The following is a 14,805-nucleotide window of genomic DNA, read 5'->3' as shown; positions in this document are numbered from 1 at the left end:
ACAATATTTTCAGATGTATGTTACATAACATATAAGCATTAAAAACATAAGATATAAGCATTAAAAAAATGAAAATAGCTTGGACTTTCCTAGACTCATGGATCCTTTTAACATGGTACTTTATAATCCAGTATTGCATAGTGATATAAAAGCCAACAGTGACAATATTATTTCTTGATAAATACTATTTTATAGTAAAGTCTCAAACCCACACCTCTAATAAAGGGATGCAAGTGATATTATTTCTTGATAAATACTATTTTAAAGTAAAGTCTCAAACCCACACCTCTAATAAAGGGATGTAAGTGATATTATTTCTTGATAAATGCTATTTTAAAGTCTGAAACCCACACCTCTAATAAAGGGATGTAAGTGATATTATTTCTTGATAAATACTATTTTAAAGTAAAGTCTCAAACTCACACCTCTAATAAAGGGATATAAGTGATATTATTTCTTGATTAATACTATTTTAAAGTAAAGTCTCAAACCCACACCTCTAATAAAGGGATGTAAGTGATATTATTTATTGATAAATACAATTTTAAAGTAAAGTCTCAAACCCACACCTCTAATAAAGGGATGCAAGTGATATTACTTCTTGATAAATACTATTTTATAAAAGTAAAGTCTCAAACCCACACCTCTAATAAAGGGATGTAAGTGATATTATTTCTTGATAAATACTATTTTAAAGTAAAGTCTCAAACCCACACCTCTAATAAAGGGATGTAAATGATATTATTTCTTGATAAATACTATTTTAAAGTAAAGTCTCAAACCCACACCTCTAACAAAGGGATGTAAGTGACAAAGCAGGTTTTCACAGTTATTTTTTCTCCTTGCAGTGAAACTTTCAGTCCCCTAATCAGAGCTTTGCATTGTAACTGTTTCCTTCCCTTCTCCTTGTTCTACGTTTGCTCTGTTGTGTAGGATTTCGTTCTGTTTTAGTTTGAAAAGAAACATAGCAGTCTATCTGAACTGTCTTCAGCTTGTTTTATACGTTTCACATTCAGGATGCTCTTGTTAATCACAGTTTATCTTTTCATTTTAACCTTTTGTTGCAATGAGAACTAGTCATTCAAAACATCTTTAAAAATAGTTTTATATACTCTGCTTGTCTGTAGGTTCAAATTTTGTCATTTTTCTGGTCTCCATTTCTCACATGTTTTTAGTGTGTGTGTGTGTGTGTGTGTGTGTGTGTGTGTGTGTGTGTGTGTGTGTGTGTGTGTGTGTAGAGGGCATTGCTCTGTACTGTCCACAATTTTGACTGATAGCTTCATAACTTCCTTGTAAAAATATGTGGTGTTCTTTACAGATTATGACAATAGAGGGATGAAAGTACATTCCTGGACCAGTATTTATACATTTATACTTTCATCTGATTGCAAGCCGATGTCAAAGGTATGCAAATGGTCACATCTGTGTGCATGAGTGCATGTGTAGTGTGGAAAATTGCCATGGGTTGCACTGTATAGTTCTGACAGTAGCAAATTGAAAATACTTTTTTGGGTCATTATTTCTATATTTATTCATTAATTTGTCCGTAAGCAGCAATTTAAGGTGTGCACAATCATAAACGTGGCTGTAATTGGAGTTCACATATGTCAGGGGACTGCAGTTGAGTACAGTCTGTAGTTCTGATAGCGATGAGCTAAAGATTCATTCTTGTTCATTATTTGTTTTTTTAAGCTTCAGATTTCTGCTTGCAATCAGAGTCATCCATTTGCCTGTAATTGATGGTCACATCTGTGTGGTTGCTATGCGTGGTTCTGACATCAGTGAGCTAAAACACATTCCAGGGTCATTATTTATGTATTTTATGTATTTATTCATTTGTTTGATCACAAGCACACATTTGAGGTGTACACAGATATACAAGAAGCTGTAACTGATGGCCACATCCATGTTGTGCGGCTTGTAATGGGTTGCATTGTATGGTTCAGGCGACAGTGAGCTGAATTAGATTCATGAGCTGTTTTATATATATATATATATATATATATATATATATATATATATATATATATATATATTATATAAATATATATATATATATATATATATATATATATATATATATTCATTTATTTGCACACAAGCAGATATCTGATGTGTATACAGTCAGAAATGTGCCTCTAATTGGAGGGTATGAGTCTAGCTATGAATGAAAATGACTGACTGTCAGGATCAAGTTAAACAGTCATTAACCTCAAAGGGTATTGCAATAATGGGGTGGGTGGGTGGGTGTCCCAGTGCTAATCTATTTTCTAGGCATGGAGTTTTAATCTATCACTATATGGATTGTTATAGGCTAGCATAAAATCATAAATGTCCCCCTTTGTATATATTGACTAAAAAGTTTTTGTATGCCTTTAATCCCTCTGTTCCTACTGTAATTATTGCATATAATTTCACAGGGTTTAAATGTATATTTGATCAGTGTTAGGTATCTCAATGTTAATAAATTCTCACTATTGACAAAGTCATGATATATTCAGCTGATGTGCACAGTAACAGGGAACACAGTCTTTTTGCACAGATAAAATGAAGTGAAGAGCGATACCTAAAAGGAGAATAATTGATCTGTTATACTGTGAATACTGAACAGTTAAAAACACTGGAGGCTTTAATGCTAGACCATTCATAGTTATAGCTGGCAAGTATGTGAACATCAGTTATGTCACCAGTTTGTGTTATGTGAGCTGCAGAATACAAAAGGTACATTTTCAGATGTTAGAAATTGAGGTGCTTTTGAAAGGAAGCCATCTCAGCAGCAGTTTTGGTTTAGACTGGCATGTGACATAGTGGATAAGGTTTCGACCTCATAGTTCCAGAGTTCAGTTCTGACTTCCATTCTCTTTGTGGAGCTTGCATATTCTCTCCCTGTTTCATGTGATCATCTGTAGGTTACCTCCAAGAACATGATAGTTGATTGGGTATTTTTGTGGTACACTGGTCATTTAAATGTACTTTAATGCAAGGGACAGTAATCTGAGATGTGAATTTGTTTGAGTAGTTCACTACTAAGTGAAGGCACTAAAATGAGATTCTTTTCTCTTTTGTTTCTGATCTGCAGAACTGATTATTTTAACTGGGACTGCTTAGCTTCTTATGTAAGTGATTATAAAATGCTGTCATGATTAACAAGTGGTTTCAGCCAATCATATTAAAGTTAGTGACCTGTGTATGCAGTTTTGTTCATAGAGTGACTCTGTGATATGCATCACTTTAGACTTGGTAATAGAGTCTACTGCCTACCCATTTTTACCTAGAGTATATTTATAAAGGTTAACAATGCATAGTATGGTCATGTGGCATGCATAGTGGTTACATTGTAATATGCAGAGGAATCTTGCCATTGCTTGCTGGCGTTCCAAGCCTTGTGATCCCTGCTCTGTTTATGTATGTGTCCAAACTTTCTTTACATATCTTTGTGTCTTATGACAGGCCGCCATGATAACAGGTTATTATATATATTGCAGGTCCTTGCTGATGTTTTTGGTGCTCCAGTTTATACCATCGACATTGCAAACTCAGCTTGCCTGGGGTGTGCCTATAGAGCAAAGCATGGTAAGCAGATGCTTGCATGAGTGGATTTAACAGTACTAACAAGACTAACATACACACTGCAAAGTTAAGCCATATTCTGTTTTTTAAGTGATATGATGCATTGTAAGAATAACATGGTAAGGCACTCATCATCTGGTAGCTGTCTTGAAAGGTAGCACATGTACGTACCACACAATGCACATGTACGTACCACACAATGCACATGTACGTGCCACACAATGCACATGTACATACCACACCATACCACTTCATTTCTTCTAACATGGCAATCACTGACTTTCACAATTTACTGTCACTTGAATGATTCCATTTAGTGGTCAGCTATGGTTTCTATTCAAAAATGTTTAAGAGGTTGAGCCATGAAGTCATGATCCCCATATTTTTAGGAGGTAGGAACTCTCCTTCTTGACAAATGGGACTTTGATTCAGAAGGGCAGAATGAGTCAAGAATTGCGGTATGGATCATTGACAAAAGCTGTGCCTTGTATCTCCAGGGATTAGTCTTGAGATCTGGTCACTGTAACAATGGAGTTTCTATGTTCTCATCTTGTATGGATACGTTTTCTCCTGGTCTTTCATTTTCATCTGATCGCTTCTGTACAAAAAAGTGCTGGTTGATTGGTTACACTAAATGATTATATGTATGCATATATGCATGTGTACATATGTGTGGATCTTATGTGTTTATATAAATATATATGGTTCCCTAAAGTATGGCTGATCACTGCATTGGCCATAAGAATGTCAAAACAGTCTTGGAAACATCAGTTTGTCTGATGAAATTTAATACTTAACAGTGCAAATACCATAAGCCAAAGTCATAGTAAATGTCTGTATGCACATGATACCAGTCATGCAAGTAAACCTGTGGAACCTTCACAGTTAGTGATATTCTTAGATTAAAAAATGTAGAATATGTTAATATAACGTTTATAATATACTGGAATGACACATAGAACATCCAGAGAAGGGTGTGAAAAGTGATGGTATCACACCTTATTATGGTCATCATAAGAAGGTCTACTTCCTTCAATCCGAAGGCCAGTACTATAAACATGATTTATACTAGTAAACGATAAGCAGTTGGACACAAAATGGTAGTAAATGTACAGTTGTTACAAACTTACCTTACATGTGTGTATGGTATGAAATGTTAAAAGAAGCTGCAATGCTTTATTCCACACTTTGAGAAACCAACATACTAACAACTTAATGCGATAAGTCCAACATATAGTAAATTCCAGCGAATCACTCAAAGGTGTTGGCGTTTAGGTGTGTAGTTGCAGTGCTATAAGTTGAAGTACCTCCAACACACTGTAATTCCCTCTGTTGTCAATTGTATGTGTTATGCTCCTGTCCTTGTCCACTGCCTGCTTCTTCGATGGAGTACATCTCTCCCTGGATGACATTCGTACACATACCTGGTCTGTCCTGTATTGTTCCTTCACTGTACATGTCACAGTATCAGATAATTCAGTAGTACACTGTCCAAGGAGACATTTCAGTCTCTTATGACAACCTTAAATGAGATTCCTAGTGCAAGGCATGCCGGCTTAATTTATATCATAAAACAAACAGAATGTAGGTGGGAAAACTGGTGGTATTGGAAGTGTGGCTGCAAATCTTGTAAATGTTCTTTTCCTGCCTGTCACATAGTATTGCTCAAAATAAAGAATTAAGTCACTCAGTCCATCAGGAACATTCTCTGTTAATGTCTTAAATGCACTGGAAATGTCATTGCTGAGTAAAAATGTAGATTCTAGTAATTGTTTAATAAAACTTCTAAATGTATCATTTTGGCGATATTGCGAACTGAGCCCAAGATTTTGTACTTTGAGCCAAATGTTCTGACTTAAACGAAAATAGCATTCATGAATCTGGCTTTTAGAGAAGTTTTTATGAAGACTTGATTGTAGCAGGCACAAAGTGACATACAATGTATATTGGTTGAGGTGTAAATGAACATTGTGTAAATCTGTCTAGAATGGAATTCCATATGTCAGGGAATCATAATTTGGAAGTCATTAGAGCAATTATAAATGGGAAACTTCTAAATCATCCATGTATGTCTGTGTATTCTTGCACAAAGTAAAGCTGTTGCATTATTGGCACGCTGATGATGTATGTCCCATCCACTGTCCAGATTTCAGAAATGGATGTGTCACACATTCTTAAATGTTGATAGGATAAGCAATGAGGTGTCACACATGTCATTCTTAACCTTTTTATTCACCAAATTTCAATGGCCATTGATCAGGTTGGATATCTAGAACTGATGTAGGCACATCCTCACTTTGACATACAAGTTTATGTCGCACATGCTGGGTAGTATTACTGAGAAAGGATCTTGAGGGAAATTGGATTGTTACATCACTACGTATATCAAAAACACAGTCACCATGCATAGGAAATCAATACACTTCTCCACTTTATCCTTTAAATTGGCCAGTACTTCATACTTCTTTGGTACGTCTTCTTCCGGAAGATGATTATGTGGTGCTGGTTTCTGTAGCTCATCCACATGAGACGTAACGTTTGTGACAGCTCTCCCTTTGCAGTAGGATCCACACACTTTCCTATAACACCAATATCATTTTTGTGAAGTTTGTCTCTCGAAATAGTATAAGTAGCCATCTATGATCAACATTTTCTTCCTTTTCTGTGATGTTATATATGGATAGCAAGTACTGAGTGCACCAGGTCCAGTGTTAACTGATGAGATTCCAGGCATCTTCATTTCTTATCTCTGAAATGTAAAATTGATGCACCACAACATAGTATCACTCATAGATGAATGTTACAGCTGTGCAGCGTGTGAGCATGCATGTTGATATGGAGACATACCAAAGCTGCAGATGTCGTTCCCTACAAACTACATATGGTTAACACTTGCTGTTGAAAGAACTCTACAAGTACTGCCCGAGGCTCTGCTTGCTCACAGACTGCAGCGGGTGCTTCTGCTTGCATCACTGTAAAAGAATAAGTGTCCTGCCACTAGTTCTTATTCTGTCCTGTATAAAACGGATAAACTGAAAATGGAATATGACTTGCTGTACTCTGTTCAGACTTCCTATTGTGATTGTAGGTATGTTTGGCTTTTATTACATCTGTGTAGAGCACTGCATGTAGAATTCACTTGGTGTTACTCATTTTCAATATTTGTACTGTTCGGTAACACATATCATTGGCAAATAGCACTGTTGACATTATTTTGTAGTAAACATCTCCATTGACTATTGCAACATTTGACTATATGTCAGGGAACAGTATATACAAGTTTGTGTGCATGTGTGTGTTATATATTTTATATATATATATATATATATATATATATATATATATATATATATATATATATATATATATATATATTCTCTAGTTTTCTCCCTTTTCCCAAAATACATGCAATTTATTTTACTATAGATAGACAGATAGAGATATAGATTTCTGTGTGTGTGTGTGTGTGTGTGTGTGTGTGTGTGTGTGTGTGTGTGTATATACACATGTACATGTACACATATTACCCTTGTGGACCGAGTTTGTAAAAGGTTCATAGACCATCCCAGTTAACAAATGAAGAATGCAGACAAATCAATCCATGGCTTATGTTGTGTCAATAGAAAACCCCATGAATGGCCACTGCCATCCACAGAGGTTACTTGGCAAATGGAGAAATGGATGTAGACTGTCAGGCCTTTCTTCAATATCATACATCCATGTGCACACACCTACAGACAGCTTACCTGCCATATGTCTTTGGAATGTGGGAAAACCTGGAACATCCAAAGAAAAGCCATGCAAAGACAGGTTGGACATGCAGATTCCTCACAGAAGGCATCTATGCAGAGAATCAAACTGAAGTACTTGCTGGTGTAAGGTGTCAGTACTGTCCACTGCACAATTGTGCAGCACACATCACATTTTACAAGTGCATTATTTAAAAAGTATATAATATTTCTTTTTAAAATAATGGCCATTGTATGTTAGCAATACACCACAGCAATGTCAGGGGTAGTAATTCATATTGGAACTCACATAGTTGGGGGAGGGGCTGTGTACTCTGATTACTCAGGTACACCCTATTGTCCAAACAACTCCTCCCACTCACTAAGATGTGAGTTGTTTATGCCCTGCCATGATGTATTATTTAACTGGTCATGCACAACAGAGTGAAATAGCTCCCATCGTGAACTAGCCAATTGAAAATATAGAAAATGTAATTATGTCTCACTCTACTGTAAGATATGGGGAAAATGTGACAAAAAATTATAGTTGTGACCTAAGAGTCCATTTATATAATGAATAATTTGTTGATGTATATCACAGTATCAAGCAGAGAAAAACATTAGAAAATTGGTTTGAAATATCAGTCTACGTGTTACTAATAGAAGCTTCTTAATGTTTTCTACATCAACAGTGTGTGTTTATTTGTTATCCCACACCCTTCTTCAGTCTACGTGTTACTAATAGAAGCTTCTTAATGTTTTCTACATCAACAGTGTGTGTTTATTTGTTATCCCACCCTTCTTCAGTCTACGTGTTACTAATAGAAGCTTCTTAATGTTTTCTACATCAACAGTGTGTGTTTATTTGTTATCCCACTCCCTTCTTCAGTCTACGTGTTACTAATAGAAGCTTCGTAATGTTTTCTACATCAACAGTGTGTGTTTATTTGTTATCCCACTCCCTTCTTCAGTCTACGTGTTACTAATAGAAGCTTGTAATGTTTTCTACATCAACAGTGTGTGTTTATTTGTTATCCCACTCCTTCTTCAGTCTACGTGTTACTAATAGAAGCTTCGTAATGTTTTCTACATCAACAGTGTGTGTTTATTTGTTATCCCACTCCCTTCTTCAGTCTACGTGTTACTAATAGAAGTTTCGTAATGTTTTCTACATCAACAGTGTGTGTTTATTTGTTATCCCACTCTCTTCTTTAGTCTACGTGTTACTAATAGAAGTTTGTAATGTTTTCTACATCAACAGTGTGTGTTTATTTGTTATCCCACTCCTTCTTCAGTCTACGTGTTACTAATAGAAGCTTCGTAATGTTTTCTACATCAACAGTGTGTGTTTATTTGTTATCCCACTCCTTCTTCAGTCTACGTGTTACTAATAGAAGCTTCGTAATGTTTTCTACATCAACAGTGTGTGTTTATTTGTTATCCCACCCTTCTTCAGTCTACGTGTTACTAATAGAAGCTTCTTAATGTTTTCTACATCAACAGTGTGTGTTTATTTGTTATTCCACTCCTTCTTCAGTCTACGTGTTACTAATAGAAGCTTCGTAATGTTTTCTACATCAACAGTGTGTGTTTATTTGTTATCCCACTCCTTCTTCAGTCTACGTGTTACTAATAGAAGCTTCGTAATGTTTTCTACATCAACAGTGTGTGTTTATTTGTTATCCCACTCCTTCTTCAGTCTCGTGTTACTAATAGAAGCTTCGTAATGTTTTCTACATCAACAGTGTGTGTTTATTTGTTATCCCACTCCTTCTTCAGTCTACGTGTTACTAATAGAAGCTTCGTAATGTTTTCTACATCAACAGTGTGTGTTTATTTGTTATCCCACTCCCTTCTTCAGTCTACGTGTTACTAATAGAAGCTTCGTAATGTTTTCTACATCAACAGTGTGTGTTTATTTGTTATCCCACTCCCTTCTTCAGTCTACGTGTTACTAATAGAAGCTTCGTAATGTTTTCTACATCAACAGTGTGTGTTTATTTGTTATCCCACTCCCTTCTTCAGTCTACGTGTTACTAATAGAAGCTTCGTAATGTTTTCTACATCAACAGTGTGTGTTTATTTGTTATCCCACCCTTCTTCAGTCTACGTGTTACTAATAGAAGCTTCGTAATGTTTTCTACATCAACAGTGTGTGTTTATTTGTTATCCCACTCCTTCTCCAGTCTACGTGTTACTAATAGAAGCTTCGTAATGTTTTCTACATCAACAGTGTGTGTTTATTTGTTATCCCACTCCCTTCTTCAGTCTACGTGTTACTAATAGAAGCTTCGTAATGTTTTCTACATCAACAGTGTGTGTTTATTTGTTATCCCACCTCCTTCTTCAGTCTACGTGTTACTAATAGAAGCTTCGTAATGTTTTCTACATCAACAGTGTGTGTTTATTTGTTATCCCACTCCCTTCTTCAGTCTACGTGTTACTAATAGAAGCTTCGTAATGTTTTCTACATCAACAGTGTGTGTTTATTTGTTATCCCACTCCCTTCTTCAGTCTACGTGTTACTAATAGAAGCTTCGTAATGTTTTCTACATCAACAGTGTGTGTTTATTTGTTATCCCACTCCCTTCTTCAGTCTACGTGTTACTAATAGAAGCTTCGTAATGTTTTCTACATCAACAGTGTGTGTTTATTTGTTATCCCACTCCCTTCTTCAGTCTACGTGTTACTAATAGAAGCTTCGTAATGTTTTCTACATCAACAGTGTGTGTTTATTTGTTATCCCACTCCTTCTTCAGTCTACGTGTTACTAATAGAAGCTTCGTAATGTTTTCTACATCAACAGTGTGTGTTTATTTGTTATCCCACTCCCTTCTTCAGTCTACGTGTTACTAATAGAAGCTTCGTAATGTTTTCTACATCAACAGTGTGTGTTTATTTGTTATCCCACCCTTCTTCAGTCTACGTGTTACTAATAGAAGCTTCGTAATGTTTTCTACATCAACAGTGTGTGTTTATTTGTTATCCCACTCCCTTCTTCAGTCTACGTGTTACTAATAGAAGCTTCGTAATGTTTTCTACATCAACAGTGTGTGTTTATTTGTTATCCCACTCCCTTCTTCAGTCTACGTGTTACTAATAGAAGCTTCGTAATGTTTTCTACATCAACAGTGTGTGTTTATTTGTTATCCCACTCCCTTCTTCAGTCTACGTGTTACTAATAGAAGCTTCGTAATGTTTTCTACATCAACAGTGTGTGTTTATTTGTTATCCCACTCCCTTCTTCAGTCTACGTGTTACTAATAGAAGCTTCGTAATGTTTTCTACATCAACAGTGTGTGTTTATTTGTTATCCCACTCCCTTCTTCAGTCTACGTGTTACTAATAGAAGCTTCGTAATGTTTTCTACATCAACAGTGTGTGTTTATTTGTTATCCCACTCCCTTCTTCAGTCTACGTGTTACTAATAGAAGCTTCGTAATGTTTTCTACATCAACAGTGTGTGTTTATTTGTTATCCCACTCCCTTCTTCAGTCTACGTGTTACTAATAGAAGCTTCGTAATGTTTTCTACATCAACAGTGTGTGTTTATTTGTTATCCCACTCCGTTCTTCAGTCTACGTGTTACTAATAGAAGCTTCGTAATGTTTTCTACATCAACAGTGTGTGTTTATTTGTTATCCCACTCCCTTCTTCAGTCTACGTGTTACTAATAGAAGCTTCGTAATGTTTTCTACATCAACAGTGTGTGTTTATTTGTTATCCCACTCCTTCTTCAGTCTACGTGTTACTAATAGAAGCTTCGTAATGTTTTCTACATCAACAGTGTGTGTTTATTTGTTATCCCACTCCCTTCTTCAGTCTACGTGTTACTAATAGAAGCTTCGTAATGTTTTCTACATCAACAGTGTGTGTTTATTTGTTATCCCACTCCCTTCTTCAGTCTACGTGTTACTAATAGAAGCTTCGTAATGTTTTCTACATCAACAGTGTGTGTTTATTTGTTATCCCACTCCTTCTTCAGTCTACGTGTTACTAATAGAAGCTTCGTAATGTTTTCTACATCAACAGTGTGTGTTTATTTGTTATCCCACTCCTTCTTCAGTCTACGTGTTACTAATAGAAGCTTCGTAATGTTTTCTACATCAACAGTGTGTGTTTATTTGTTATCCCACTCCTTCTTCAGTCTACGTGTTACTAATAGAAGCTTCGTAATGTTTTCTACATCAACAGTGTGTGTTTATTTGTTATCCCACTCCTTCTTCAGTCTACGTGTTACTAATAGAAGCTTCGTAATGTTTTCTACATCAACAGTGTGTGTTTATTTGTTATCCCACTCCCTTCTTCAGTCTACGTGTTACTAATAGAAGCTTCGTAATGTTTTCTACATCAACAGTGTGTGTTTATTTGTTATCCCACCCTTCTTCAGTCTACGTGTTACTAATAGAAGCTTCGTAATGTTTTCTACATCAACAGTGTGTGTTTATTTGTTATCCCACTCCCTTCTTCAGTCTACGTGTTACTAATAGAAGCTTCGTAATGTTTTCTACATCAACAGTGTGTGTTTATTTGTTATCCCACTCCCTTCTTCAGTCTACGTGTTACTAATAGAAGCTTCGTAATGTTTTCTACATCAACAGTGTGTGTTTATTTGTTATCCCACTCCCTTCTTCAGTCTACGTGTTACTAATAGAAGCTTCGTAATGTTTTCTACATCAACAGTGTGTGTTTATTTGTTATCCCACTCCCTTCTTCAGTCTACGTGTTACTAATAGAAGCTTCGTAATGTTTTCTACATCAACAGTGTGTGTTTATTTGTTATCCCACTCCCTTCTTCAGTCTACGTGTTACTAATAGAAGCTTCGTAATGTTTTCTACATCAACAGTGTGTGTTTATTTGTTATCCCACTCCCTTCTTCAGTCTACGTGTTACTAATAGAAGCTTCGTAATGTTTTCTACATCAACAGTGTGTGTTTATTTGTTATCCCACTCCCTTCTTCAGTCTACGTGTTACTAATAGAAGCTTCGTAATGTTTTCTACATCAACAGTGTGTGTTTATTTGTTATCCCACTCCCTTCTTCAGTCTACGTGTTACTAATAGAAGCTTCGTAATGTTTTCTACATCAACAGTGTGTGTTTATTTGTTATCCCACTCCCTTCTTCAGTCTACGTGTTACTAATAGAAGCTTCGTAATGTTTTCTACATCAACAGTGTGTGTTTATTTGTTATCCCACTCCCTTCTTCAGTCTACGTGTTACTAATAGAAGCTTCGTAATGTTTTCTACATCAACAGTGTGTGTTTATTTGTTATCCCACTCCCTTCTTCAGTCTACGTGTTACTAATAGAAGCTTCGTAATGTTTTCTACATCAACAGTGTGTGTTTATTTGTTATCCCACTCCTTCTTCAGTCTACGTGTTACTAATAGAAGCTTCGTAATGTTTTCTACATCAACAGTGTGTGTTTATTTGTTATCCCACTCCCTTCTTCAGTCTACGTGTTACTAATAGAAGCTTCGTAATGTTTTCTACATCAACAGTGTGTGTTTATTTGTTATCCCACTCCCTTCTTCAGTCTACGTGTTACTAATAGAAGCTTCGTAATGTTTTCTACATCAACAGTGTGTGTTTATTTGTTATCCCACTCCCTTCTTCAGTCTACGTGTTACTAATAGAAGCTTCGTAATGTTTTCTACATCAACAGTGTGTGTTTATTTGTTATCCCACTCCCTTCTTCAGTCTACGTGTTACTAATAGAAGCTTCGTAATGTTTTCTACATCAACAGTGTGTGTTTATTTGTTATCCCACCCTTCTTCAGTCTACGTGTTACTAATAGAAGCTTCGTAATGTTTTCTACATCAACAGTGTGTGTTTATTTGTTATCCCACTCCCTTCTTCAGTCTACGTGTTACTAATAGAAGCTTCGTAATGTTTTCTACATCAACAGTGTGTGTTTATTTGTTATCCCACTCCCTTCTTCAGTCTACGTGTTACTAATAGAAGCTTCGTAATGTTTTCTACATCAACAGTGTGTGTTTATTTGTTATCCCACTCCTTCTTCAGTCTACGTGTTACTAATAGAAGCTTCGTAATGTTTTCTACATCAACAGTGTGTGTTTATTTGTTATCCCACTCCCTTCTTCAGTCTACGTGTTACTAATAGAAGCTTCGTAATGTTTTCTACATCAACAGTGTGTGTTTATTTGTTATCCCACTCCCTTCTTCAGTCTACGTGTTACTAATAGAAGCTTCGTAATGTTTTCTACATCAACAGTGTGTGTTTATTTGTTATCCCACTCCCTTCTTCAGTCTACGTGTTACTAATAGAAGCTTCGTAATGTTTTCTACATCAACAGTGTGTGTTTATTTGTTATCCCACTCCCTTCTTCAGTCTACGTGTTACTAATAGAAGCTTCGTAATGTTTTCTACATCAACAGTGTGTGTTTATTTGTTATCCCACTCCCTTCTTCAGTCTACGTGTTACTAATAGAAGCTTCGTAATGTTTTCTACATCAACAGTGTGTGTTTATTTGTTATCCCACCCTTCTTCAGTCTACGTGTTACTAATAGAAGCTTCGTAATGTTTTCTACATCAACAGTGTGTGTTTATTTGTTATCCCACTCCTTCTTCAGTCTACGTGTTACTAATAGAAGCTTCGTAATGTTTTCTACATCAACAGTGTGTGTTTATTTGTTATCCCACTCCCTTCTTCAGTCTACGTGTTACTAATAGAAGCTTCGTAATGTTTTCTACATCAACAGTGTGTGTTTATTTGTTATCCCACTCCCTTCTTCAGTCTACGTGTTACTAATAGAAGCTTCGTAATGTTTTCTACATCAACAGTGTGTGTTTATTTGTTATCCCACTCTCTTCTTCAGTCTACGTGTTACTAATAGAAGCTTCGTAATGTTTTCTACATCAACAGTGTGTGTTTATTTGTTATCCCACTCCCTTCTTCAGTCTACGTGTTACTAATAGAAGCTTCGTAATGTTTTCTACATCAACAGTGTGTGTTTATTTGTTATCCCACTCCTTCTTCAGTCTACGTGTTACTAATAGAAGCTTCGTAATGTTTTCTACATCAACAGTGTGTGTTTATTTGTTATCCCACTCCCTTCTTCAGTCTACGTGTTACTAATAGAAGCTTCGTAATGTTTTCTACATCAACAGTGTGTGTTTATTTGTTATCCCACTCCCTTCTTCAGTCTACGTGTTACTAATAGAAGCTTCGTAATGTTTTCTACATCAACAGTGTGTGTTTATTTGTTATCCCACTCCCTTCTTCAGTCTACGTGTTACTAATAGAAGCTTCGTAATGTTTTCTACATCAACAGTGTGTGTTTATTTGTTATCCCACTCCCTTCTTCAGTCTACGTGTTACTAATAGAAGCTTCGTAATGTTTTCTACATCAACAGTGTGTGTTTATTTGTTATCCCACTCCCTTCTTCAGTCTACGTGTTACTAATAGAAGCTTCGTAATGTTTTCTACATCAACAGTGTGTGTTTATTTGTTATCCCACTCCCTTCTTCAGTCTACGTGT

At 36.0% G+C, this 14,805-nt stretch overlaps 1 protein-coding gene across 1 annotated transcript in view; it reads left to right on the top strand.

Annotated features, from left to right (window-relative positions):
- The window catches only part of XYLB (xylulokinase), a 1,259,970-nt gene that overhangs the window by 1,014,071 nt on the left and 231,094 nt on the right, over positions 1 to 14,805 (top strand). Inside the window, exon 17 of the mRNA XM_044066952.1 lies at positions 3,486 to 3,573. Within this exon, the coding sequence (XP_043922887.1) occupies positions 3,486 to 3,573 (88 nt within the window). The remainder of the gene's footprint in view (positions 1 to 3,485; positions 3,574 to 14,805) is intronic.

Source organism: Protopterus annectens, chromosome 3.part1, assembly GCF_019279795.1.
Source record: "Protopterus annectens isolate FY-2018-M chromosome 3.part1, PAN1.0, whole genome shotgun sequence".
NCBI lineage: Eukaryota > Metazoa > Chordata > Ceratodontiformes > Protopteridae > Protopterus > Protopterus annectens.
This window is presented reverse-complemented; position numbering and strand designations above follow the sequence as displayed.